Here is a 27,507-nt window from a genome sequence, read left to right on the forward strand (position 1 = left end):
ATCTTCCAATGAGGCCTGTGCGACGACAGTCTTGTGTTTCTACGTATATAGGAAGATTATACCAGCATTATAGCTGGATTGCTCTTTGCAGAGCGCAGGAACTGTTTTTGTTGATGCAGCCGGCTCTGGGTTTTCCCTAACTTGTTTGGCGGAAGGAAAGTTGCTTAATACACTGCATGCTTGGGCAGCAAAAGCATCTGACTGTTGGTTGTGAATCCCCTTCTGACCTAATTCCTATAAATCCAAACATTTCACTTGGCCTGGAAGACAATGATCAGGCATCCAAACAACATGACCAGTCCAACAAAGTTGGTGTTGAAGAACCATTGCTTCAACACTGGTGATCTTTCCTTCTTTCAGTACACTCGTATTAGTTTGCCTGTCTTCCCAAGTGATGTCTAATTTTTTTTCAGAGACACCATTGATAGACTAGATAAATAATGGTGTGCAACCTCTTCTGAAACACAGCTTGCCTGTCATTACTAACCTTCCCCTGTAGTGTGTAGCTGCGGTGATCTTTGCTTATTCCAGTAAAAGGTAAAAGACCCCTGGAGGGTTAAGTCCAGTCAGACTTGACTATGGGGTGCGGCACTCAGTGTACTGGAAAAAGCAAATACTGTATCATAAGTGTTGAAGCAATGATTCTTCAACCTCAACTTCATTGGACTGGTCATGTTTGGATGCCTGATTATCATCTTCCAAAGCAACTACTCTATTCCTAACTTAAGAATGGAAAGCGAAATACCAGTGGACAATAAAAGAGGTTTAAAGATGCTCTCAAGGCAAATCTTTTTTAAAAAAAGTGTTATAAACACTGACACCTGGGAATCACTGGGCTGCGAGTTCTCCAATTGGAGAACAGCCTTCACCAAAGGTGTCATGGACTTTGAAGAAGCACAAACTCAGGACGAATGGGAGAAATGAGCTAAGAGGAAAGCACATTTAGCAAACCCTCACCATGATCAACTCCCATTCAGAAACCAATGTCCCCACTGTGGAAGGACGTGTGGATCCAGAATTGGCCTCCACAGTCACTTACGGACTCATTGTTAAAACCGTGTTTAAGGAAGACAATCTTACTCGGCTATGAGGGATCGCCAAAGAAGCAGCAGCAGCTGCGGAACAAACTTCAGCTGTGCTTTTGGAACTGATCTGCTCAGCAAGGGCAAAAGTGAGACCTGTTTGGCTTCAGCAGTGCCCGGCACAAACTGAGTGCCTATTTCATACCTCAGAATCCTCTACAGTGGCAAGAGTTCTAGGACATGGATGGGCAAACTAAGGCCTGGGGGCCGGATCCAGCCCAATCGCCTTCTAAATCCAGCCTGCGGATGGTCCAGAAATCAATGTGTTTTTACATGAGTAGAATGTGGGCTTTTATTTAAAATACATCTCTGGTTATTTGTAGGGCATAGGAATTCGTTCATTATTATTTTTCAAAATATTTCTGGGTTAGCCCCCACAAGGTCTGAGGGACAGGGTACCTGCCCCCTTCTGAAAAAGTTTGCTGACCCCTGTTCTAGGACATACAACCCAATGTGAAAAGGGTTTAAAAATCACTGTTTTAAAGCATTGTGTTTAAGTCTTACTTACTCTGATGGAAGTAGTTCTAAAACCATTCTCTCTATACTGATTGAAGGTGCTGATTTAATATAGCTGCGTAGACAAAACAGGGCTATTGAGGGACCAGCAAAGTTTTCAAAAGTTGAAACATCTGTAATTTCCTTTGTTTGTTGAGTTTAGGAGTAAGTGCCAATCCTTGTGTGACCAAAAGAAAATAAAAGGGGAAATCCATGTATGAAAGAGAGGCCTTAAGAGGCTTAAAGGACTTCCAGTGTTTGCATATTTTTTATTTTTATTTTTATTTTTTATTTTTATTTTATTTTTATTTTTATTTTTATTTTTATTTTTTACTTCTGGCAAAGGATGTTAAGCGTAGGTAGAAGCAACCCTTGAGGTGTGTCTGTGCACTCTCCAAAAGTGTGCTGGGATGATAGTAGCTGTGGAGTTGTGGGCTGGTGCACTCATCATAAGAGAAATATTCACTGAGTCGTCGGTGGCAGAAAAAAGCCACTAAACCGTAGCCTAGTGCAAACCATCCTGGACCTTCAGACACTTCCTTCTCCTTGGTTGGGGTTGGGCTGTACTTGAAGACACAAGTGCCAACTCTGCCTCTGTGCTTCTCTGGCATCACCATTTATAGGACCCAATAATGCAGCCCACAACAGCAGGGGCTCCTCACCCTCATCTTCCAATGTGATTGTTGATGCTGCTTAGTCTTCTTCTGCGGGAGGGGGTGGAGTGTTGCAAGTCTGGGGGAGGTAGGCTGGCTCTTGTTGTTGTTGTTTAGTCATTTAGTTGTGTCCAACTCTTTGTGACCCCATGGACCAGAGCACACCAGGCACTCCTGTCTTCCACTGCCTCCCGCAGTTTGGTCAAACTCATGCTGGTAGCTTGGAGAACACTGTCCAACCATCTCGTCCTCTGTCGTCCCCTTCTCCTTGTGCCCTCCATCTTTCCCAACATCAGGGTCATTTCCAGGGAGCCTTCTCTTCTCATGAGGTGGCCAAAGTATTGGAGTCTCAGCTTCATGATCTGTCCTTCCAGTGCGCACTCAGGGCTGATTTCCTTCAGAATGGAGAGGTTTGATCTTCTTGCAGTTCATGGGACTCTCAAGAGTCTCCTCCAGCACCATAATTCAAAAGCATCAATTCTTTGGTGATCAGCCTTCTTTATGGTCCAGCTCTCACTTCCATACATCACTACTGGGAAAACCATAGCTTGAACTATATAGACCTTCGTTGGCAAGGTGATGTCTGCTTTTTAAGATGCTGTCTAGGTTTGTCATACATTTCCCCAAAAAAGCAGGCGTCTGTTAATTTCGTGACTGCTGTCACCATCTGCAGTGATCATGGAGCCCAAGAAAGTAAAATCTCTCACTCACCTGCCATTATTTGCTAAACAAGAGGAAATAAATGTACTAAAGGTTGTTTGTTGGCATCCATCTGTCTTGAGAGAGAATGGAGTGTGCATCCAGGCATGAAGTCAAACTGAAGAATCACAGCACCTGCTGTGGCTGCAGAGACTGGTAACTCATAACTGCTGCCTCCCACCCTGTTTTTGCTGCATTAGGGAAGGGGTCTCCCCAGGGTGCAAGCCTGGGCAGTGTGCCTGAACGTCCTAGGCTGCCTGTCAGGGACAGGACATTGGAGAAGGAAACCTTCCCGAGAAAGGGAGGACAGTACAGTGGTACCTCAGGTTAAGTACTTAATTCGTTCCGGAGGTCCGTACTTAACCTGAAACTGTTCTTAACCTGAAGCACCACTTTAGCTAATGGGGCCTCCTGATGCTGCCGCGCTGCCGGAGCACAATTTCTGTTCTTATCCTGAAGCAAAGTTCTTAACCTGAAGTGCTATTTCTGGGTTAGCGGAGTCTGTAACCTGAAGTGTATGTAACCCGAGGTACCACTGTATAGATTTACAATGGTGGTTTGCAGAGGGTCACAGCTCAGAGACTGAAGAGGGGCAAAGCTGGGAAATAATGGGAGAAGAGGAGGGGGAGGAGCAGAGTCGAAACAGCTGGTTGACATGTTATCACTAGAGAGCATTCCAGACCCCCCTTCTCCCAGAACATGGTGAACAGTGAAAATAGGAGAACAGAGGGCTAAGAGGCAATTGGCCTTCAGCAGCCTTCGTAAGGGGGCTGGTGCTGTTGACGACTGAGAAGGGAAGTGGGGAGGAGATTACTTGGAGCAACACCATTACCCCAAGAGGCGACATTTCTAAGCCTCTCTCTGTGAATATTGAATAAAAGACATTGGTAAGAACTCCTTGTCCATCTATTACTGGCAGCCTGCTGTGAGGGAGAGAGATAGGATTCCATGAAGCCTGACACCAGGGCTGGATTTAGGTTTGATGAGGATGTGGGTGGCGCTGTGGGTTAAACCACGGAGCCTAGGACTTGCCGATCAGAAGGTCGGTGGTTCGAATCCCCGCGGTGGGATGAGCTCCCATTGCTTGGTCCCAGCTCCTGCCAACCTAGCAGTTCGAAAGCACGTCAAAGTGCAAGTAGATAAATAGGTACCACTCCGGCGGGAAGGTAAGCGGCATTTCTGTGCGCTGCTCTGCTTCACCAGAAGCGGCTTAGTCATGCTGGCCACCTGACCCGGAAGCTGTACGCCGGCTCCCTCAGCCAGTAAAGTGAGATGAGCGCCGCAACCCCAGAGTTGGCCACAACTGGACCTTATGGTCAGGGGTCCCTTTACCTTTACCTTTAAGCTCCTGAAGGTACTGGGGCCCTTTCTATGTCCAGCTGTCCTTTGTCAACAACAAAGGGTCACTGTTTTTTTGTGTTGAATATATGCTATATGGTAATGTATGGACCTAATAGGTATCTCAAGCCATTTGCACATAACAAAATATGTATTTTATTAAAGAAATTGTTCAACTGAAATACAATTAAGAGGAAGTATATTAATGGTGAAATACAATTAAGAAGTAGTATATGGGGGGGGGCAAGAGAGTGGGGCCCTAAGCTATAGCTTCTTTAGCTTATACGGAAATCCATCACTGCCTGACACTGGCCAGCCCCTCCTCCCAGCCTCAAGCAGAGCAATACATGTGGCACCAGCTTGGCTGCAGAAGTTGCTGGAAGGAGGCATACAAGACACCATCCAACCATCTGGAACTCCACTGGGGATTTGTGTCAGGTTTCCTCCTTAGCCTCTTCTCCCAAAGATGCCCCACAAGGCAGGGGGTAGAATTTTTTATTCCGGGTTTGCTCCTGAAGGCTTTCTTTCAAAGGAATATAGCTGCAAGGCATCAGAGTTTATGGGGCAGAGCAGTGGTGTAGCGTGGGTTGTCAGCACCCGGGGCAAGTAATTTGCGCCCCCTAACCCGTGGATTTGTGCCCCCTAACCCGTGGATTTGCGCCCCCTAACCCGTGGATTTCCCTAACCCCCAGATGTTGCGCCCGGTGCGGCCGGCCCCCCCTGCACCCCCCACGCTACGCCACTGGGGCAGAGTTTTCCTTCTCCTGGATGGTGTCAAGCCTTAGCCAGGTCCTTACTCTCCGGAAGGTGCGTAATGACTGCTGTATGGAACAAGTGGTGCATGGCTGAGCAAGAGCTGAGCAGAGCCTTTTTTTATGGTGGGATAAAATATTTCTGCCTCTTTTACTAGGTCTGCTATGTTCAGCTCTTTTAACTGATCTTTGCTGAGGTTTGGCACGTTTTGGTTTTGGAACGGACTTCCGGAACGGATTATGTTTGAAAACCAAGGGACCACTGTAAAACTACTGTTGTTGAGACATTTCGTTCCGAATCCACTACACAGAGCCAGACAGAGGATGGCGAAAGGGGCATGTCCTGCCTCCCCCCCCCCCCCAAATTAAATCCTGGCTGCGCCCCTGCATTCCTTTCCTGCATCCCCCACCTCCTTTCCTCCTTTCCTCGGCAGGGGACGCCAAATAGCCCCCCTCCTTCTCCTCTGCAACTGAGCCCCGCCTTCCTCTCTTCAGACTTGCGTGTATTATTAGCAATTGTATTATTGGTATTCCCCTTCATGGATCACTGCAGAGACATCACCTTGCCAACAAAGGTCCGTGTAGTTCAAGCTATGGTTTTCCCAGTAGTGATGTATGGAAGTGAGAGCTGGACCATAAAGAAGGCTGATCGACGAAGAATGGATGCTTTTGAATTGTGATGCTGGAGGAGACTCTTGAGAGTCCCATGGACTGCAAGAATATCAAACCTCTCCATTCTGAAGGAAATCAGCCCTGAGTGCTCACTGGAAGGACAGATCGTGAAGCTGAGACTCCAATATTTTGGCCACCTCATGAGAAGACAAGACTCCCTGGAAAAGACCCTGGTGTTGGGAAAGATTGAGGGCACAAGGAGAAGGGGACGACAGAGGACGAGATGGTTGGACAGTGTTCTCGAAGCTACCAGCATGAGTTTGACCAAAGTGCGGGAGGCAGTGGAAGGCAGGAGTGCCTGGCGTGCTCTGGTCCATGGGGTCACGAAGAGTCGGACACGACTAAACGACTCAACAACAACAACATTGTTGGTATTATTTCTGTGTCGTTAAAATGAACGGGAGGGCGGGGACGCACCTGTAACCGCCGCCCTCCCCTCTTGCCATCTTAAAGGAGGAAGGGATCCTTCGTCTGCAGTGAGAGGGGCCCTCCTGGAGGCGCCCTGTCGCCATTCAGACGTTTGCGTCGAGGGCGCAGATAGAGGCAAGGGGGCGGGGCTTCTGTGGAAGCCCCTCCTCCTACACTGCTTTGTTGTTGTTGTTGTTTACATGTAGCGCCTTAAAAAAAAAGCCCATCTCCCAAGTAAGGAGGAGAGAATCGTGGTCTCTCAACCTGGGAAGGAAGGAGGCGCAGGGTCCGTGCCAAAGCCCTCCTCGTTCCTCTTGGCAATCACAGCCGCTCCTTTTGGTGGAAAGGCAAAACGAAACAACGGTCATTGGTGGTTGCGAGGTTTTAAAAACTCCGTACCCATCGCTCGCCAACGGAATCCATGAGTGTGGAAACGCCATATGGGAAGCAAGATCTGTGCGTGAGAACAAGAAAGATTGAGATCTGCAGTGGCCCTGTGTGTGTGTGTGTGTGTGTGTAAAGTCAATTCTCCTTTTGTTATGTACTGAAGTTCTCACCCTGGGCCAGCAGGAGGATACTGTAGATAGTTTTCACTCAGGTCCACATATGCAAATAAGGGATTGAAAGTGATGTTCAGTGATTGGATAGTTACAGAAAATGGTTACTGTTGCGTTCTAGTGGAGCTCTATAAAAGCAGGCTGGCTGAACCCTTCAGTTCAGTTCAGTACTGGCCTGTGAATAAACAAGAGCTGTTTGAAGAATCGCTGTGTCGTCTGATATGTTCACCCACAACTTAACACCTTTATCAAGCACGGAGAAAATGAGAGCTCTCTCTGCAAGATCATAGAATTGTAAAGTTGGAAGGGACCCTAAGAATCATCTAGTCTAACCCCCTGAAATGCAGGAATAGGCAGCTGTGCCGGACGAGGATCAAACCTGCGACCTTGGCCTTATCAACACCGCACTCTTAACCAGATTTTGACATTTCCCCCCTCTCTGTTTCCAATAATCTTTCCGACTGCAAATATCCTTTTCAAGTCTTCTAGTCTTCCCCATCTTTGAATAAAAAGCTTAGTGAGAAGTAGGCGCCTGTATAAGACTTCTAGTTTGTTCACACCCAATAGCAAAACACACCTGTCAACCTATAGAGCTACATATATTCATTTGCCAAAAATGCAGGCCTTTGTTAGCCTTCTTAGTTAAACAAAATTGGTGAGATATTTTTGCCTGGTGCATCTGTGTGTGGCTGGCTGGAGAGAGAGAGAGAGAGAGAGAGAGAGAGAGAGAGAGAGAGAGAGAGAGATGATAGGAGGTAGGTAGTTAGGTAGGTATAGATAGATGATATAGATGATAGATAGGTATATTTCCCTAAAGAAACGGTTGACCTTCTTTCTTTCTTTCTTTCTTTCTTTCTTTCTTTCTTTTTTCTTTAAAAGCAACCCATTCGAAGCCGAATCAATTAATTAGCGTGGTGGCATAATTATCTTTTTCGCCCCTAACGAGGTTTAGATTTCCATAACAATCAGAACTATGCACAGTCCCACTTTTTTTGTTTTGTTTTTACGCCACTCTGGTTGAAAGTCTGGCTGCTCAATCCCTTCGCTTGTCCGATCCTTGCGCGTGAACAATCATTCCTTGAGAGTCCTTTGGCTGGAAAAGGGACGGGGCTATTGACTTATCCTGCCAAAGGATAATAAGTAACAAAATAGCTTCATTCTCGGCAATGGTTTCTCGCTCTTGCACTTGACCATAGTCTAGAGACTGACAGTGTGTGTTTACGTTAGCTGCTTAGCGTGAAATTATCATTCCTCCTTTTCTTGATCGTGTGAAGGGGCTCATCCAGCGACTGTCTTCTGCTGCTGGTTCGCCTCACACGGCACTTCTGTAGAATTATAATAACGTGGGAATGCTCAATAGGAGGGAGGAGTGGGCGGGGTGGAGGGTTGTGTGACATTGTTGTTGTGGTTGTTAAGATAATAAATAATAATTATTATTATTATTATTATTATTAGGTAACGCCGTATATCCCCAGAGCTCAGGGCGGTTCGCAATATAAAAAATACATAATACAAAATAAAAGCAAGAACAACCCCCAATTTAAAAGGACATCGGATGTCATCATACTTAGGCAGTTCCGCTCCACTTATTCTGCGTTGCGCTCCAGAAGCCCAAGACGCAGTAGAGAGGGTTTTTTTAAGTAAATGAAGTGGAAATAGCATAGTACAGACATTTTTTAAAAAATTAAATAAAGAGGAAATAGCATGTACGCCACAGCCATAATTCAGAAATGCGCGTTGAAACCATTTATTTCAATAGAAATTTTAAGTGCGCGTAGTTTTGTATGTGGCCTCTATTCTGACTAAGGTTAGGGCAGTTAGCAGCCTTCAGCCCACGCGAGTAGAGAGGGGAGAGCGACACGTGTTAAATATGTATCACTCTACTCGGGTAGGAAAAATGGACAGTGGTGGTCAGTGGTGCCTCTTAAAGAAAGGATTTCTGGGAGAAGCTATATTCTAAATAAATCCTCTCTAATTTTATTTACGTACTTAAGATGATTTCTAAACCGCTTGTGCAAAGAGCTCTCTAAGCCGTCCACAGATAAATTGGAAAAGGAAATCCACAAGGAGATGCTTCCACCAGAACGACCTGTAGGACTCGAATTCCCCACCGCCTGGATTTCCTCTCCGTCTAATCATGATCTGGACCTTGGAAGGCCAGACAATGAGATCCTCTCTACAAAGATGCTTATTCCCAGATAAGTTTGTTTTGCATTGCTGTATCCTATCTACTTGTCTACTCACAAGTAAGGCCTTTCGACTGCCAAGAGGAGCTTGCTCGCCCCTGAATGCTTATGCGGTTGCAATGTTACAAACTCTACTTTCTGCAATTCAAATCCGCGTCAGACTTGGTGTGGAGAACAAACGTCTTATTCCAACTGAGTTATTTTAAGTGTTATAAACTCTTCGTTTTTCCTGCCCCTTGACTGGAACTCTTTATATGTGTGTGCCTTGCATCGCAACTGCAGGCATAAAGGACAGCAAATGAACAGCGTGAGCCTGATTCCCCCCCCCCGAAAATATATTTTGCAGCGTTTAAAGAGGGGGGGGATCCTCTCTACATGTGTGTCTTGCTCTGAAACAGGCATTGGGAACAGTAGATCCTCCGGCTGTTGCTGAGGAAGGAAGGAAGGAAGGAAGGAAGGAAGGAAGGAAGGAAGGAAAAAAGAACAGAACAGAACGAAAGAAAGAAAGAAAGAAAGAAAGAGGAAGGAAGGAAGGAAGGAAGGAAGGAAGGAAGGAAGGAAGGAAGGAAGGAAGGAAGGGGCAACTTACTGCAAAAAAACTTTATTTTTTTGGCAAAGAAGACCCATGCAAAATAATGCAAGGGAGAAGTGCTACCATAAGCATAAGCAGCATTGACCATAGCGTTAGATCGTTGCTGGATTATCTCCAGGATTCCCCGATCGCCAGCCGGGCCAGATAACGCACGACGTGGCGGTGCCCATTCTCTTCAGCCACGTCGACCGGGAGGCGCCCTCTGCGGTCGGGCAGATCGAGTCGCGCTCCGCCTGAGCGCAGCACGCGCAGCGTGTCCAGGAAGCCTTCCCGGGCCGCGTCGTGCGCGGGGCAGGAGCCGGTGGAGGGATCGGGCACGTTGGGGTCCGCTCCCCATCGAAGCAGCAGCTCGGCCACGCGCGGGTCCCCCATCCTCATGACCTGGAAGGCAAAGGAGAAGAGATGCGCCGTCAGTCAGGCGCCAGCGCCGCGCTCCGCCTAGGATTGCCACTTAGCTGCGTGGTCCGATTCTACGTATTCCATTTTCAGTGTTCTGAATTAAAGCGGAGGTACCCCCACGACCGAGAAGGGGAAGAAATGGAGGCAGTGAGAGATTTTACTTTCTTGGGCTCCATGATCTCTGCAGATGGTGACCACAGTCACAAAATTAAAAGATGCCTGCTTCTTGGGAGAAAAGCAATGACAAACCTAGACAGCATCTTAAAAAGCAGAGACATCACCTTGCCAACAAAGGTCCGTATAGTAAAAGCTATGGTTTTCCCAGTAGTGATGTATGGAAGTGAGAGCTGGACCATAAAGAAGGCTGATCGCCGAATAATTGATGCTTTTGAGTTATGGGGCTGGAGGAGACTCTTGAGAGTCCCATGGACTGCAAGAAGATCAAACCTCTCCATTCTGAAGGAAATCAGCCCTGAGTGCTCACTGGAAGGACAGATCGTGAAGCTGAGACTCCACTACTTTGGCCACCTCATGAGAAGAGAAGACTCCCTGGAAAAGACCCTGATGTTGGGAAAGATGGAGGACACAAGGAAAAGCGGACGACAGAGGACGAGATGGTTGGACAGTGTTCTCGAAGCTACCAACTTGAGTTTGACCAAACTGCGGGAGGCAGTGGAAGACAGGAGTGCCTGCCGTGCTCTGGTCCATGGGGTCACGAAGAGTCGGACACAACTAAAAAACAACACCCCCACGACCGAGGGGCTGCTGTAAGCTACTCAGGGTTCATCTCCTTAAGGGATGGATCCAGACTTGGCATCAAAATAATAGCAGGAGATAATAATAATAATAATAATAATAATAATAATAATAATAATACAGGACTGAATAGGTGGAAGGGAGCTCACCCAGCGCCACAGAGAGAGTGAAATAATAATTCAGCCCTTGGGGTTGGATGCAGATTGGCAGTGCAATGCTACAGTGCAAGAGAGGCAGTGTGGCGTAGTGGTTAGGGTGCTGGGCTAGGATCCGGGAAAGGAGGCCTTAAATCCCCATTAAGGCAACCCCTACACCAAACAAAGCACACGGCAAACCAACCACGCGTAGAACCTCTTGTTTCCCCTCCCCCCCCGCCCCAGCCAGCCATAAATAAAGTAAGCGTTTATGTGATGCTGACACAAAAGCTTTCCTGATACACTATGTACAGGAATGAAATTTTAATTCCTTCCCCTTTCCGACCCTCTTCTCTTTTCCCTCAAGCCCATATTGCCTGTAACAGGAATGTCTCACTATGAATATGACTGATTTGTTTGAATCAGTCTCTGAAAACAAAGACTCTGTATGTTCTATTGTGACCCAAGAAAACCATTTAATAAAAACATATTTTATATATATGTTTTTATATATGTATATATGTATATGTATAATATATACATACATACATATATATATATATATATATATATATATAAATAATTTATATATGTATACATATATATACACACAGTGTGTGTGTGTGTGTGATTTTATTAAATGATTTTGCTTGGGTCACGATAGAACACACACACACACACACACACACACACACACATATATATATATGAAGGTCACTGGGGGACCTTCGGCCAGTCCCTCCCTCTCAACCTAACCTACCTCACAGGGAGGAGATGTACTCCACCCTTGAGGTCCTTTGAGGAAAGTTGGGGTGTGAATGTAAATTGTGGGAGTGGGGATTATCGGCTTGATTTTGTTCTTATTTTTATTGTGTACTTTGTGGTTTTTAATATTGTAATTTTATGTTGTGAACTACCCTGAGATCTAGGGATGAAGAGTGGTATAATAATAATAATAATAATAATAATAATAATAATAATAATAGAAAACCACTCTCCAAATAAGCCTCATTAAGCAGAAAGGGGTTTACTCCCAGGCAAGTGTATACTAGTTCAATGAGATTTACCGCAGAATCCTAACCAGGTCTACTCAGAATCCTATTAAATTCAGTGGGACCTATTCCCAGGTCTGTAAGGGCAGGAGTGCAACCTTAAATTTCACTAATCTTTTGGCATATATATATATAGTCCAGTAGCACCTTAAAGACCAACTAAGGGTGGTGGGAATGGGTGATTGGCTGACAGGTGTGGTAGACCTGTTGACATTTTTAAATATTTTTAAAATATATTTCTACTGCGTCAGACCAACACGGCTACCTACCTGAATCTTTTGGCATAGGTATTTCGGGGAGGAGGGAGTGGAGACCTAGCCAGTCTTACTTCTAAGTGGACAGGCTCAGGACATAGCTGTCAACTTTTCCCTCTTCTTGCGAGGAATCCTATTCGGAATAAGGGAATTTCCCTTTAAAAAGGGGGAATGTTGACAGCTACGGCTCAGGATAACCTTAGCGCAACCTTAGAGGGATCCTGCCCTTGAGCGCTTTCAAAAAGAACAATTGCCCGGTTCCATTTGATAATTCTGAAAGCACCGCGTGTCTCTTACGGTAGTAATTTTGGTATCTCACTTGTACTAGCTGGATAATCAAACTGAAATCAAGAAACAACATCCATCCACCGCTGTCTCTCCGTTGTGTCAATCGGGGAAACCTCAATGGGCGATTCGACTGCCGTCGGAGTCGAGGAGGCTTAAGATCGCTCAGCTGTAGAGCAGCTACTGCCGACCCTTTCCCCGTACTTCTAAATAAGTAACACATTTTTTAAAAAAAGTTATAATACGACAGAATTGACTTAAGAGTGGTTTCAGTTAGTGGGACTTTATTAACGCGAGAATCTCAACGTAAGATTGAGTAGATTTATTTATGTCAAGTCTCCGTTTTACACCCTCCTCCGCAAAGGAATCGAACTGAAAACCACAATTGAATTCAGATGGATTGTGATGAGGAGCGGGGAAGCAGTTTGCCTTGCAAGGGTCGCAGTTTTGAGAAGGAAACGGAGGATGGTGGTCTTACTCACTGCTGAGAACGCGCCTAGGCGCTGGTCCATCCTCCGTCAAACCTCTGGTCCATCTAGCAAAGCCTTTCTTTACACTGACCAGGCATGATCGTGATCTAGCGGTAGATCCTGGTAGATCTTTGGCCCCTCAGTGATCTCCCCCTCACCAATAAAAAAAGGGGGACACTTGGGCTTCCTAACAAAAGCTCAACAACTTTGGTCCACTGTCAGGTTTTTTATACAGTGGTACCTCGGGTTAAGTACTTAATTCGTTCCGGAGGTCCTTACTTAACCTGAAACTGTTCTTAACCTGAAGCACCACTTTAGTTAATGGAGCCTCCTGCTGCTGCCGCTGCGCCGCCGGAGCACGATTTCTCTTCTCATCCTGAAGCAAAGTTCTTAACCTGAAGCAATATTTCTGGGTTAGCGGAGTCTATGTAACCTGAAGCGTATGTAACCCGAGGTACCACTGTACTGTGAGCAGATCGCAGTGTATTTGGAGTCGGCTCTCCAGGATTTGAGCCAGGGGATCTCTTCAGGACAGTCAACCCCGCCACGCAAATATTGTGCTGTACCACAGAGGGACACTCTTTCTCCATACTGAGACACATGCTGATGGGACTATATGGTCGAACATTTATCAGATTTGAAAGACGGAAACAGTTGTGGGATGCCTTTGGCAACGCCGGTAGCTATATAATTCCAAAAACTGTTGGGAGCAAAAATGAAAATAAAAATCGGTAAATAATTTACAGCCCTGCCCAAGCCTAGCCATATCTTCTCAGAAATACTTGAGTTCCATCTAATTTGACCTGCGCTGCCCTACACACGAGTAAGTACCATTAAATTCAATAGGGCTGACTCCCAGCTACGGACTCGCGTTGTTAAAGGTGTCTTTTTAAAAAACAAAAACAAAACAGAATCAAGAAAAAGATCATTCATAGCGCATGGCTATCCAAGTCTACTCAGAAGCAAGTGCTACCGAATTCAGTAGGGTCCTACTTCCAGCTAAGTGCGCACAGGATTGCAGCCTAAGAATCAGCTCTTCTGCACAAAGCGTTGATCGAGAGCTAGACACCCTCTTCCCCTTTCTGGTTATAATGTTTCTTAGGAGCATTTCCGGTTTCTGATTATTATTATAAAGGAAATATAATATATACTTTTCTCCAGTGCTTAAACCTCGCGGGCAGTCTTGCGCCTCAGAGGCTCCCCACCCTTTAATTTTATTTTTGTAAAAGTGTCTGTTCCTCCTCCAACAAATTAATACAGAAATCAGCTTTGCAAAAAATAGGTTTCACACAAATTCCTGGGTGTTTCTAACAGTCGCCATCCACAGAGAAGCCAGCCATTTTGGGAGGTGGGCAAGAGCATTTTGTTGCGATGTAGAATAATGCAGATTAAAATGGAGGTCCGTCGGGACGGCTGCGAAGCAACCCGAATTGCTCAAAGGCGCTGTCGCCTCACGTTTGCGACCGGAGTTTGACGCTCCATTCACGCCGGCAGTTAAGAAATTCTATTTATTTCCTGGGTACGTGCCCTCCCCTGAAAGCTACGTGCTGAAGACCAATGTAAGTTAGAGAAAGCGCACGTCCTAAACGGCTCCTTAAGAGAAGATGATAATTGCTATTTAATATGGGGATTCGTTGAGGAGGAGGGGATATCTCTCGCCAGAAACGAAAGTAGATATATAACTTTGAAAATGAGGTATCCCTTGAAGCGGAAATATATTTCAGAAGGTGCTTAGCAGAGCTAGGCTACTCAGAAATGTTATAGGAGTGTGCGTGCATGCGCGCGTGCAAACCCTGCTGTTGACGGAGAAAAATGGTGCGAAAGAGAAGAGAAATCCTTATATGGGCAGTTTCCTAAATCTGTCCCCTTGACAACGACAAGGTAAGTTTATTTGTCCTGTTCTCCAAAATCTTTCTTTACAGCAACAGAGGTAAGCTCACAGATTCCCCCCCCCCCCCGGATTCTCTCGCTCTATTACCGACCCATCCCCCGGGGTTCCATTGCAACGTTTCCAAGTCCGCTTTACGCACCAGATGCGTGCCCGCACTTAGGACGGAAAGCCGCGGTTTGAGCACTTTTTTTCCTTTCATTGTCAAACAGGCAGCCCGTTCCGCTGTGACCACTACCTGGATCGCACTTCTGCCGAAGCAGTTCAGGCCATTGGGGTCCGCTCCCGCATCCAGTAGCCTGCGCGCTTGTGCCAAGTTCCCTTCGGCGGCCGCGCGAGTGAGCGCGTTGGCTTGCTGCGTCCCCATTCCGAGTGCGCCACGCGTGTCCACGAGGCAGGCCGACGCGATGCGGTCCCACCTCGATCGCGTGCGGCTGCCGTGCGCGCACAGCTGATCCAATTGGGTGCGGGAACTAAAGTCAGCGCCCGCCCCGTCCCGGACAACAAATGACAGGCGCACTTTCAGCGAGAGCGGGGCGGGGCTCTTGGCCCTGCTTGGCCCGCACCGAGCCTGCAGAGCTCTGCTCTAGGGCGGAAGCGGGAGGCGGGCGGCATTGCCAAGCTGTTTTTCTGCAGAGTGAGTTACTGGGTCGTCTCGCCTGAGCTTAACTGTTAACACACGTTACATGAGCGTTCGGACCGTTAGATTTACTCTAGTGGCAAGCTGTAGTGAGGGGGCCTTTTTTTTAAGTCTCCTTGCATTGCCGCGCCTAGATTGCTGTCTCTAGATGCCTACATGCATTGGGGCGAGGGGGAATGCTTTGTGAATATGGGTTGACTATGAGATCAGCTCGAAAAGCGCACGTGGCCTTTCCGGTGGATAAAAGAGAAGTCTCGATTCATTCTCTGCCCAGAGCCCTTTCACTTGCAAATAATTCTCCCTGAACAGGGCTGCAGGCTTTGATCTCACTCCTTCTGCAACCCTTCCAGACCGTAAAGAAACTGCGGAATGGCTGTATGGATGGACTCGCGAGCAGGATTTGAACTATGAGCGGCAGAAGGAATTAGAGATTAAAGTATTGTTGTCATGCTATAAGAGATAGAAAAGAAAACACCACGGGAAACGGGGTGGGAAGTCCACGAAACAGAAAGAAAAATTATTATGTATTGGAGTGTATATTTGTGGAGTAGGAAGGGACCCGGAGGATCATCTAGTCCAACCCTCTGCAAGGCTGGAATATGCAGCTGTCCCATACGGAGATCGAACCTGCAAACTTGACGTCATCAGCACCGCGCTTTAACCAACTGAGCTAACAAGAGGATCATATGTGAAACTTTTGAAAATTTAATAAAATATAATTTTAAAAAAGAATTGCACAATGTAGATGAATAGATAGATGATAGATGATAGATAGATAGATAGATAGATAGATAGATAGATAGATAGATAGATAGATATGCAAGGGGTGGGGATCAAGTTATGAATGGAAGTCGGATTCTCCCCTACTCCCTTCCTCTTCCTCCCCCCAGAAGTGTTGAGCCTCTAGCCGCTCATGGGTAAAGCAAAGCCATTTTAGACACAAGACATCTTATAGTCTCATGCAGTTGGACCCAAGTCTTAGAACTGGGAGTCCTTGCCCCGGAGAGCTCCCTCAATATGAAGCAGCGGCCTATATCTTTATGCTTGCTTGCGCAGAAGCAAGTTCAATGAGGCTTACTCGCAGATCATGTACAGGTTATGCAGCTGATATAAAGAGCCATATTCCTTTGCCGTCAGTTTCTCTCCCGCCCCCCTTATAAGGATTTTATGTTTAAATGATTTCTTCTGTTCTATAGGATTGTAGTTTACCACCCTGGGGGAGTTCTGAGTGAAGGGCTGGACTATAAGTCTAAATAATAATGGCACCATGCATAGAACTGAGAACCTCAGAAAAAGACGCATCAATGTCCAGAACATCCTATATGCATGGCTATAGTTCTATGCGCGATGATGTCGGAGGAAATCTCACGGAAGCAGGCAGCGAGATTCGCTTTCCAATCAAGCAGACGCAAGGCAACGGCCGAAGCGCCATAGGAAGGCGCCTGCACTGAACTCGGCGAGATTTACTCCGAAGTAAACTTGCTTAGCAGGCCGAGGATGGGCAGCCTCTGACCCTGAAGGTGTACCACCCCCACCCCACCCCGTCCCTTGGTCATGCTGGATGGGGCTTAAGGGCGTTGGGAGTCCAGACAAATCTGGAAGGGCGCTGTCCCTCATCCTGGGGACTTCGGCCTGCAACAATGTCCCAGGACCCAAGCCCTGATGCAAACAGGTGGTGGCCGCTCAGGTTTCCATGGAGCTCAACGGGACTGTTTTTTCTCTTTCTCCACCAGCGTGCCTATCCCCTCTCTCTAAATCTCTCACTACTCTTTCTACACTGCGCCCCCATTTACTTTCCTCCCTCCTTTCCTTGACGGCTGGGGGCGTGGAGAGCTTCTAGGTTGAGGAAAAGAAGCCACTCCACGAAACCACGTTGAATCCCAGCTTCGGAGAACGGCAGGATATAATGACTACTGCTACTAATGTGTATTTGTGTGTACCACTTGACCGCTGCTTTTCACCCTAGCCTACCCCGCAGGGTTTTTTGCGGATAAAATGGGGCAAAGACCAAGGACGACTGCTAGAGGGCTCCATTGTTAGGGTCCACAAAATGAATCAGAAGTCCCCAAGTACTCAGTGGCTTGCCCTAGTTTCTCTCTCTCTCTCTCTCTTTTTCTTTTTAAAATGTCTCTCCAAGGCTTCCTTGTGGTAAATGCATCTCCAGGCTTCTCCACACGCTGAGTGATTTCAAAGCAACTTCCTTAGGCTCAATGCTATACGCACTTACCTGGGAGTAAGTCCCATTGAACACAGTGGAGCTTAGTTCTGAGTAGAGGTGTATAAAATCGCGCTGTGACATCAGTGAGCAGGGTGGACTCGCTGGAGCTCCTTTCTTGAAGAGCAGAGGGTAAGCCGAGGGATTTGCTGACGAACGGGGACAGACAACGCAGCACAGGTTTTGCTTCAGGAGCCCAAGGGATGAGACAAGATTTCATCGCCCACCATGTGGTCCCGTGTGCTAGAGACCGATTAGGGTGAAATGTACCTCAATACCCTTTTGCATTTTTTGCTAAAATAAATCTAATTGCCTGACTTTTTCGTTGTTTAGCTTTAGGCTGGAGGGGGGATTCCAAAGTTTTGTTTGTGTTTACTTATTGCTTTCCATAAAACACCTCGGAGCGTTTTGAGGGGTGATATGATAACCATCTCCAAATACCTGAAGGGTTGTCAGATCATGGATGATGGAGAAAGTTTGTTTTCTGCTGCTCAGGTGGATAGCAATGGATTCAAATTACAAGAAAGGTAATTCTGCCTAAATTTAATTTGGTGACAGCAGTCACGAAATTAAAAGACGCCTGCTTCTTGGGAGAAAAGCAATGACAAACCTAGACAGCATCTTAAAAAGCAGAGACATCGCCTTGCCAACAAAGGTCCGTATAGTTAAAGCTATGGTTTTCCCAGTAGTGATGTATGGAAGTGAGAGCAGGACCATAAAGAAGGCTGATCGCTGAAGAATTGATGCTTTTGAATTATGGTGCTGGAGGAGACTCTTGAGAGTCCCATGGACTGCAAGAAGATCAAACCTCTCCATTCTGAAGGAAATCAGCCCTGAGTGCGCACTGGAAGGACAGATCTTGAAGCTCTTTGGCCACCTCATGAGAAGAGAAGACTCCCTGGAAAAGACCCTGATGCTGGGAAAGATGGAGGGCACAAGGAGAAGGGGACGACAGGGGACGAGGTGGTTGGACAGTGTTCTCAAGCTACCAGCATGAGTTTGACCAAACTGCGGGAGGCAGTGGAAGACAGGAGTGCCTGGTGTGCTTTGGTCCACGGGGTCACGAAGAGTCGGACACGACTAAACGACTAAACAACAACAACAATTCTACCTAAACATCTGGAAGAACCTTTTGACAGTAAGAGCTGTTGGACAGCGGAACGGACTTCCTCCGAAGGTGGTGGGCTCTCCTTCATCGGATTGTTTTTAAACAGAGGTTGGACGGCCGTCTGCATTTCAGATACCGTAGTTGGGTTATATGACCCTAAGAGTCCTTTCCAACCTTACAATTCTCTGGTTCTGTGAATTCACACACAAATTTCAAGCGTGATAGAAGAATTCGCACTTTTTAACCTATGAGAAGCTCCTACGTATTAACATTTTTGCTTTGCGAACATTTCTGGGAATTGGACGAGGGGGGAAAGAGCAGGGAGGTGATGAATTATAAACCATGCAGTTTCTCAAAACTGTCCCGAAGTAGAATGAATTGTCTATTCTGCCACACTTATTTGGTGCGGGTTCTGAATGCACACACAAAGTAAACTTGCAAAGTCCTTAGCCAACAGCAAAAAAATAAATAAATCTGATTTGTCCTCGTTAATTTAGCATTCTTTGCTGAATAGGTTGCATTAGAAATACGTTGCCAGCAGCAAAGATCTTCTGCGGAAAAGAATCTAGAGTTCGCTTTCGGGCTAATGTGGCGTTCACGCGTTTTGTTAATACTCTTAAATCAGTAATTCCCAAACTTGGCTTGTCCCAAACTGATGTGTCTGCAAGAGAACTGTGTAGTGTGTTGTTGTGACAGAAGGATCCTGCAGCTTTTTTCCAAGTAGGCCTATATTAAGAGTAGAAAATCCCTTTCGAAATCGTGCTCTCCTGCGGCGTCCGGACAACTCCCACCCTCCTGCTGGAGTCTCGAAGGCGGAATCTTCCAGGACTTTGCAGGGGCTCCACGTGGAGAGGAGAGTGAGGGGAGAGGAGGAGGAGGGTCACATCCATTGCCAGGCGGATCACAGGTCTTGGGCATAACCGGGGGTGCAGGGGGTAGCTGCCCGCCCCCCCAAAATCAAGTAAGTAAATAAAAATACTTAACTCGCTGACTGATTGCATCGCAGATAACTCGGTTCTGCCCCACACCCCAAAATAAAGCCTGCCCCCTTAAAATAAATCCTGGCTACGCCCATTTCATTGGACCTGTGGCTAGGGTTATCCAAGGGATACAGTGGTACCTCGGGTTACAGACGCTTCAGGTTACAGACGCTTTAAGTTACAGACTCCGCTAACCTAGAAATAGTACCCTGGGTTAAGAACTTTGCTTCAGGATGAGAACAGAAATCGCGCTGCGGCAGCGGGAGGCCCCCATTAGTTAAAGTGGTATCTCAGGTTAAGAACAGTTTCAGGTTAAGAATGGACCTCCAGAACGAATTAAGTTCTTAACCCGAGGTACCACTGTACTTGTAGCTTACAAACACACACACCATAATAACCTGCTAGATCAGACCAATGTCCCACCCCTGCCATTGAGCAGCCAATGAGAAACCCTCAAGCAGGTTTTGAGCACCAGAGCCCTCTCCCCTTCTGTGGTTTCCAACAACTGGTCTTCTGAAGCATTGCTGCCTCTGACGATGGAGGCAGAGCCGAGCCATCGTGGCAGCTAGCCACCCATCGCTCTCTCCTCCCTAGACTTGCCCAATCGTCTTCGAAAGTCATTCAAGTTGGTGGCGATCTCACGGTCTCCTGAAGGAGCCAGTTCCCTATAGTCGGACCGCGCGCCTTATCCGCCCCAACCGCCCAAATTCAGCTTCATTGCATGCCCACGAGTTCTGGTGTCAAGGAGAGAGGGGGGGGAGCACCTTCCTCTTTTCCCTTTCTCCATGCCACGTTGAACTTCATAAAACTTCTCCCATGACACCTCTCAATTGCCTTTTCTGGAAACTCAAACCGCTTCGCCTTGGTTCTTAAGATGGGCGCTTCAACAGTAAGAAGAAGAAAAAAGTACCCCCCTCGCTCGTAACCCCCCAGCCACACCCCCACACCCCACACTAATGCAGAGTTATAGCCAGGGGTGCCAACTTCAATAAAATATTTGGGGGCGGGTAAGCAGCGCCCCACATAATCAATCACATGACATGGCACACGCAAACTATTTGAATGGGAATGCCCATTAACAAGGGGGGTGGGCCGGCCCCCTCAAATATTTTATTGGTTTCTATGGTTAAAGCTAAGACGGGACCCTCAAGCAGTGGCAGTTACAGGGGAATTTCCTAAGGCATCTGAAAGGCTCATCTGCCAATGAGAGAAGCCTGAAAGGTCTCTTCAGCTCCCCAGAGGAAGTGGGCAGAATATGATTATCTTTATCACCCAACATACTTGGCGTAGCCGAGGGGTGCAAGTAAATCAAGTAAATCAATAAAAATACTTAACTGAGGTTCTGCCCATACCTGCATACGAAGAACAGGCAGATTCTCCCAGCTAGCCAAAAGGGCACCATCCAGACACACGACAGAGGAAGCAACAAGCTTGAGGGGACCCAAAAGTTTGTACAGCTACAAACAATCAAATAATATTTTGACTGTGGGGGAACCCTCAAGCAGAATCTACGCCGAGGAAGAAAGCGCACGCTCATTGGCCACGGAATGCCTCCCGCTTCTTAAAGGGCGGGCGAGGGAAGGCAAAAAGGATGGCTGGATCAGGGGGCGGAATGGCGTACCTTAGAAAAGGGCAGGGCTGGCTGGCTGGATGGCTAGCTGGCACACTGAACACGAGGTGCACTTCATATTTCAGAATTTCGAGGAGGCTCCCACTCCCACTTTCGTCAGCAGTTGTAGTAAGCAAAACCAATCAATAAATGGAAGGAGAATTATATATGAAGAGCTGTTTAGCATCTCTAAAATAAGAGGCATCCGCTTCCGACAGCGAATAACCCACAAATACGTCAGGGAGGCTCACTGGAAGGACAGACCCCGAAGCTGAGGCTCTAATACTTTGGCCACCTTATAAGAAGAGAAGATTCCCTGGAAATGACCCTGATGCTGGGATAGATGGAGGGCAGAAGGAGAAGGGGAGGACAGAGGACGAGATGGTTGGACAGTGTTCTCTAAGAGACCAACATGAGTTTGACCAAGCTGCGGGAGGCAGTGGACGACAGGAGTGCCTGGCGTGGTCCATGGGGTCACAAAGAGTCGGATATGACTAAACGACTAAACAACAACAGGTCAGGGAAGCGATAGTCACCCTTTAGAACTAATGTCAGTGTAGTGGAAGAAGCAAAGATCACCAGTGTCGAAGCAATGATTCTTCAACATCAACTTCGTTGGACTGGTCATGTTGTTCCGATGCCTGATTATCATCTTCCAAAGCAACCACTCCATTCCAAACTTAAAAATGGAAAGCGTAATGCTGGTGGTCAACAAACGGCATTTTTTTAAAAAAGTAGTATAAACACCAACAATTGGGAAACATAGGCCTACCAACGCTCCAATTGGAGAATAGGTAAAGGTAAAGGTACCCCTGCCTGTACGGGCCAGTCTTGCCAGACTCTAGGGTTGTGCGCTCATCTCACTCTAGAGGCCGGGAGCCAGCGCTGTCCGCAGACACTTCCGGGTCAAGTGGCCAGCGTGACAAACTGCATCTGGCAAGCCAGCACAGCACACGGAACGCCGTTTACCTTCCCGCTGGTAAGCGGTCCCTATTTATCTACTTGCACCCGGGGGTGCTTTCAAACTGCTAGGTTGGCAGGCGCTGGGACCGAACGACGGGAGCGCACCCCGCCGCAGGGATTCGAACCGCCGACCATACGATCGGCAAGTCCTAGGTGCTGAGGTTTTACCCACAGCGCCACCCACGTCCCTATGAGAATATTGGAGAATAGCCTTTACCAAAGGTGTCATGGACTTTGAAGATACTCGAACTCAGGACGGAAGGGAGAAATGTGCTAAGAGGAAGGCATGCTTGGCAAATCCTCACCGGGATCAACTCCCGCCTGGAAACCTATGTCCCACTGTAGAAGGAGGTGTGGATCCAGAACTGGCCTCCACAGTCACCTACAGACACTTTGTTAAAAGCGTGTTCATGGAAGACAATCTTACTCGTCTACGAGGGATTGCCAAAGAAGATCCACCCTTTGCCACTTGCGTGTCCCAACCCCTGGCAGCCCGGCAGCCTTTGAACTCTCTAAAGGGAGCCATTGAGATAAACATGCAATTTGTAGTAAAGAGAGAAGTATTATCTTCAGGGGAGGGAGGAAAGACGGTGACTTTGAGTTCCCCCTACCTTGCTATCAATTTATTATCATTATCATTATCATTATCATTATCATTATCATTAAATGGGATGAACACCCAAAGAACACTCCTGCCAAGTGTTTAGGCTTCCCGGGCCTACAAAAACGGCGTTTAAAGCGACTGTAGAGAGATCCTGGCGGCTCAAGCTACTCCGATGGCAGAGTTTATCTGCCGTCTGCGCGCCGGTCATAGGAACGGGCCCTATTGAAATCAGCGGGGCTGCTGGGACCAGAGCGAACGCAAAGACTCTGAGAGCCGGATCTAGGCCGCGTTCGCTCCGCAGTGAACGGCACTAGTTTAAAATGCCCTTCATTCGCAGCCAGGTCGCCCAGCGCCCTGCTCGTGTCGGTTTGGATCAGGGTGTAAAGAGTCAGGGCACAGGGGACAGTGATCACTGACCTACCCATCCGTGCTGGATTGCGCTTTAAATTAAAGAGGACAGACACCTGGGAACGCAGAAACTGCCTCATACAGAGTCAGGCCACTAGTCAATATATAGGGCAGTATTGCCCAACACTGACTGGCATAGGGCAGTATTGCCCAACACTGACTGGCAGCAGATCTCCGGGGTTTCACCTGGCGATGCGCGCTGTGTGTGTGTGTGTGTGTTGGAAGGAGCTCCTTTGAGGGGCGAGGGCCGCTCCTCTTCTTTGCTACTCATTGGGTGGCAAGGCGGGGGCTTATTTGATGTCACCTGATCTTCCTTCTATGAACAGCTAACGCGATTCACCTTATCGAGACTACTCTGGAGAAAGGGAGACAGAGAGGGAAGAATTTCACTAGAACAGAGTTCTCTGCCACCTTCGCTTGACAGTAAAATCAGCAGCCTTTGCTTTTCAGTGTATGAGAGGATTGCAGGGTCCGAGGCAAAGGCGGCTTCGCTGACCATCTCCTTAAGCTCACGCAGGCGCCGTTGAAACGCGGCCTCTTCCTCTCTCGCCATTGACAGACGGGGAAACTGAGGCACACCGCTACAACCAGCTTAATGCATTCTAGGAGTAAATAAGTAAATTAATTAATTAAAATCCACTCCCTGTACGTTTAAGAAAGGACCCTTTCCTGTCTTTTCATAGTTTATTGTCTCAAGATTTGTTCCAGGCCCACTCTGGAAAACCTTGCTTTTATTTTTCATATTAAAACAATTCTGATAAAAGAAGAGCTGTGCTCCATTTTGATCCTCCTGAAGGCAAGGAGGGAGGACATCTTGCTTGCAAGAGAGGATTGCGCAACTTCCTTTTTTAAGTATATACACACACACACACACACACACACACACACACAGAGTATGTGATAGTGGTGTTTATTCTATCAGGAGCTCATTCGCCTACCTCGTTCAGGAACGACTTCATTTCTGAAATCTCCAAGTTCCTGTTTTCAATTCCTCTGCTAACAGGAGCAACCCTCTTAAAAATCAGGGGCAGGGCCGGTTGCCTGCGTCCCCAAACAATCCCCCATCTCCCCATACAGGTGTCATAGAATGATTGGTTGGGGATAGGCGGGGACTGCTAAGTCCGCTGGGTGCGCGCGATCCTGCAGAATATCTCCTGCAAGGCCACGCGCCGCCCCTCGCCTCTCACAGGCCTTAGAGAGGAATGACCAGAAGGAAGCGCGCAGGCGTGTTGCTTTTACCTGCGGCTCGTTCTGCGTGCAGACCCGCCGGCGTCCTTGCTCCTCGCCTCCCTACACCCCAAATGCTGGGCCCCGCTCCCCGAAATTCCGACAGATTCCCGAGGCTGGCAAAGGGAGCCGCGCAGCCCTCTCTCCCACCTGCAACGAGACCCCCTCGAGCCCCCTCCCCACCAGAGAGCACTCTACAGAAGTGAATGGGGTGACACTGCGTTTGCTCCAAACGCGCCGCTTGCGCTCCGTGCCGGGATGCTCTGGGCGCGCACTTTGGATCGGAACCCTTAGAAGGGCTCGTCGGGCCAGCCGCTCCAGCTGATCAACAGCAGCTATACTGTTGGTTCAATTGTTGCGGGACGCAGGCGTGTGGAGCCCGGTCCTGCGCCCAGAAGTATGTTTACTCAGAAGTAAGTCCTATTGAAGTCAAAGCGGGTTTACTCCTGGGTGAGCAGCGCTAAGGCTGCAGTTTTAACCCTGTTTACGTGGGAGTAAGATTGCAGCCTTACTTCTCAGGACTGCAAAGGCTCAACCCAGGCTTACGAGGGAGTAATTCTCACTGAACACTCTGGGATCGTCGCTCAGGATTGCGTTGTAAGGCGGGCAAACTGGGCGGGATCCGAAGATCCTAGTGGGGGGGCGTGTTAAGGATGGCCTAAATCTGCAGAGATCTGATCTGACCGGAGCGCACCGAGCTACAGCGGATGCAAGAGCATCTGGTTTGCATTCCAGCTTTTTTCTGAGGAGGTTACCATCGTCGGAATTCTGAGAAGAGACATAGCTGTAACAGGAATCCAGCAGATTCCAAGGGGGAAACCCAATTCCTCTACTGCAGCGAAGAATCTCGCAGCACTCTAAAAAGCTTACTGCGCTCCTATGTGCTTAATCGGAAGGAAGGCCTATGGCATTCAGCAGCGCTTACTCCCGTGTAAATACGCATAGGGTTGCATGCATAGGGTACAGAGTAAGCGTGCGCAGGGGTGGGGTGCAATAAACGCCTGGTAGCATGATCCGCGCATGAAAACCAGAATGAATTCAGTACCACTTACTTCTGAGTAGATGCGCCTAGGATTGTGCCGCAAACTTGCTGCTTTGGTGACCTCTAATTCTAGTCAGAGTTGAGAAAATAACGGTTCTCCATTATAATAAAATATTTTGCAGAGGGGAGAGGGTTGAAGAGAGACCACCCGCGTTTCTGTTCTAAAGCGGCAATTGCCAGAAGGCGAACCAGGCAACCACGAACCAATGCAGCTATTCCAAGTTATTAGCTCAACCATTTCCCTCTTCGCTTTGCTCTTTAGCTTGCAATTTTAGCACAGTGAAGTCCGTGGGAGGTGCCTGTTGATTTTTACTTTTATTTTTTAATATTCAAACTGGGCCAAAGTGCTTAATTTTGCCTTGTCCTCGCCCCCACGGTGTTGCTCGACATGATATACTTTTGGCAGGCTCGGGCCCATAAAAACTGCCCAGAGATTCTCTGCAAACGATCGTAATGATTACAACTATTTTTTTAAAAAATGTGAAAGCACGAGAGAGTTTATTTAAAGTGGAATAGAGAATTCATTACTTTACGAAATTCAAGAAAGTTCTTGAAAAACTACCCAAAAGGAGTGCAGCTTCAAAAACGCGGGTCGAGACTGTAAAATGCATCTGCCTTTATCTATAAATCTTCCTATTGCGCAAGGAATATCTATGGTGCATATTTGAACTTAGAAATAGTTGTACAATAGTAATGCCCAAAAAAAAGATCAGTGTAAAATAACTGTGACAGTTCCCTTTCAAAATATCCTGTGTTAGTGCTAAACTCTTGTCAATTAGACTCTAAGGAGTCTGTCCATCCGCTGCATTTCCCAATTTGCCTTTCTATTTTGATCCCAGAATTTCATGCTTTCGGCAATTAATTTCGGAGATCGGCTTTCCAGCGAAATAAACCTCAAAATATTGCACGTTTCTTTGTTTCGCAGAAGGAGGCCACGTTCGGAAGGAGCCCACACACACCAGGCGAGGATAACGTTTTGTTCTCTTCTAGGAAATTAATTCGCGCAGCTAATGCCCAGATGTCATTGGGAATAAATATTGCCCCATTAAAAAAAACATTTCTAATATTATATAGTGTCCCCCACATTGGACAGTATTGAGTTTTTATTTTTCGTACAATAAGGAGTTTTGTAAAGTGAAAGTCAACATGCAATATAATGAGCTCTTTGGAAAACAAACAAACATGCAATTGTACTTAATAGCAACAAATCTGAACAGAGTAAGAAAAGGGGGTGGCAAAAGTTGACATTTTCAGATCTATTCCTAGCTGAGCACCTCAAAAATGTAATTAAGATAGATACTGGATTTCGGAGAAGATTTCTCCATACACACCAGTTGCAACATACACACTTTCAGCTTTGCACAGTTCAGTGCCCTTTTGTGCCCTCACAGCCAAATAATAAGTATTAAGTTTACAAAAGCCCCCTAGAATATAAACGATTGTGGTTATCGCAAGAGACTAAATGTTGTGGTCCACAACTACCGACAATTTCAGAACGTGCAGTGCTGCTTTAATGTGCACAGGCCTACCTAATCTAGGAAGAGAAAACAAAGAAGCAGGCCGGATCTTCGAGGCCTATTTTTTATTTTTTTATTAATGCAATCTATTTCATTTTGCACTGAAATATTATGCAAATTATCTGTAATCTCATTTCACTCCTTAGACAACCCTAAGGGGATTTCTCGATATGAATGTTTGGTGGTGAAGAGTGTTTTTGTGAGATTCTTCTCTCAAAATGATTTGTCCCCATTTAAGCAGCCTTCTATGCAGTTGAATGTGTCGACCAATTATTTGTTCTGCTTCTAATGTACAAACATATATGCCGTTCATCTGTCTTTCTGCCGTTTGTTTTACCTGCGAGTCTCATCTTTCACCGAAATGAGCCCCCCCCCATACATAAAACACATGGAATCTCTCATTTACAAAGCACACAAAAAGCATACTCCAGATCTCTTTCTACACATACATACATACATACATACATACATACATACTCAGGGGCATTTCAAGGTATAATTAGCCTCCAACAAAAGACAGAT

The 27,507-nt window shown here is 47.0% G+C and overlaps 1 protein-coding gene across 1 annotated transcript in view; it reads right to left on the bottom strand.

Moving 5' to 3' along the window:
- Positions 1 to 9,427: 9,427 nt before the first annotated feature.
- The window catches only part of LOC307206127 (uncharacterized protein), a 40,941-nt gene continuing 22,861 nt past the window's right edge, over positions 9,428 to 27,507 (bottom strand). The window contains exon 5 of the mRNA XM_079958918.1: positions 9,428 to 9,815. Coding sequence (XP_079815044.1) covers positions 9,543 to 9,815 — 273 coding nt within the window. The 3' untranslated portion in view covers positions 9,428 to 9,542. The remainder of the gene's footprint in view (positions 9,816 to 27,507) is intronic.

This window comes from Podarcis cretensis (assembly GCF_951804945.1).
Source record: "Podarcis cretensis genome assembly, chromosome: 17".
NCBI lineage: Eukaryota > Metazoa > Chordata > Lepidosauria > Squamata > Lacertidae > Podarcis > Podarcis cretensis.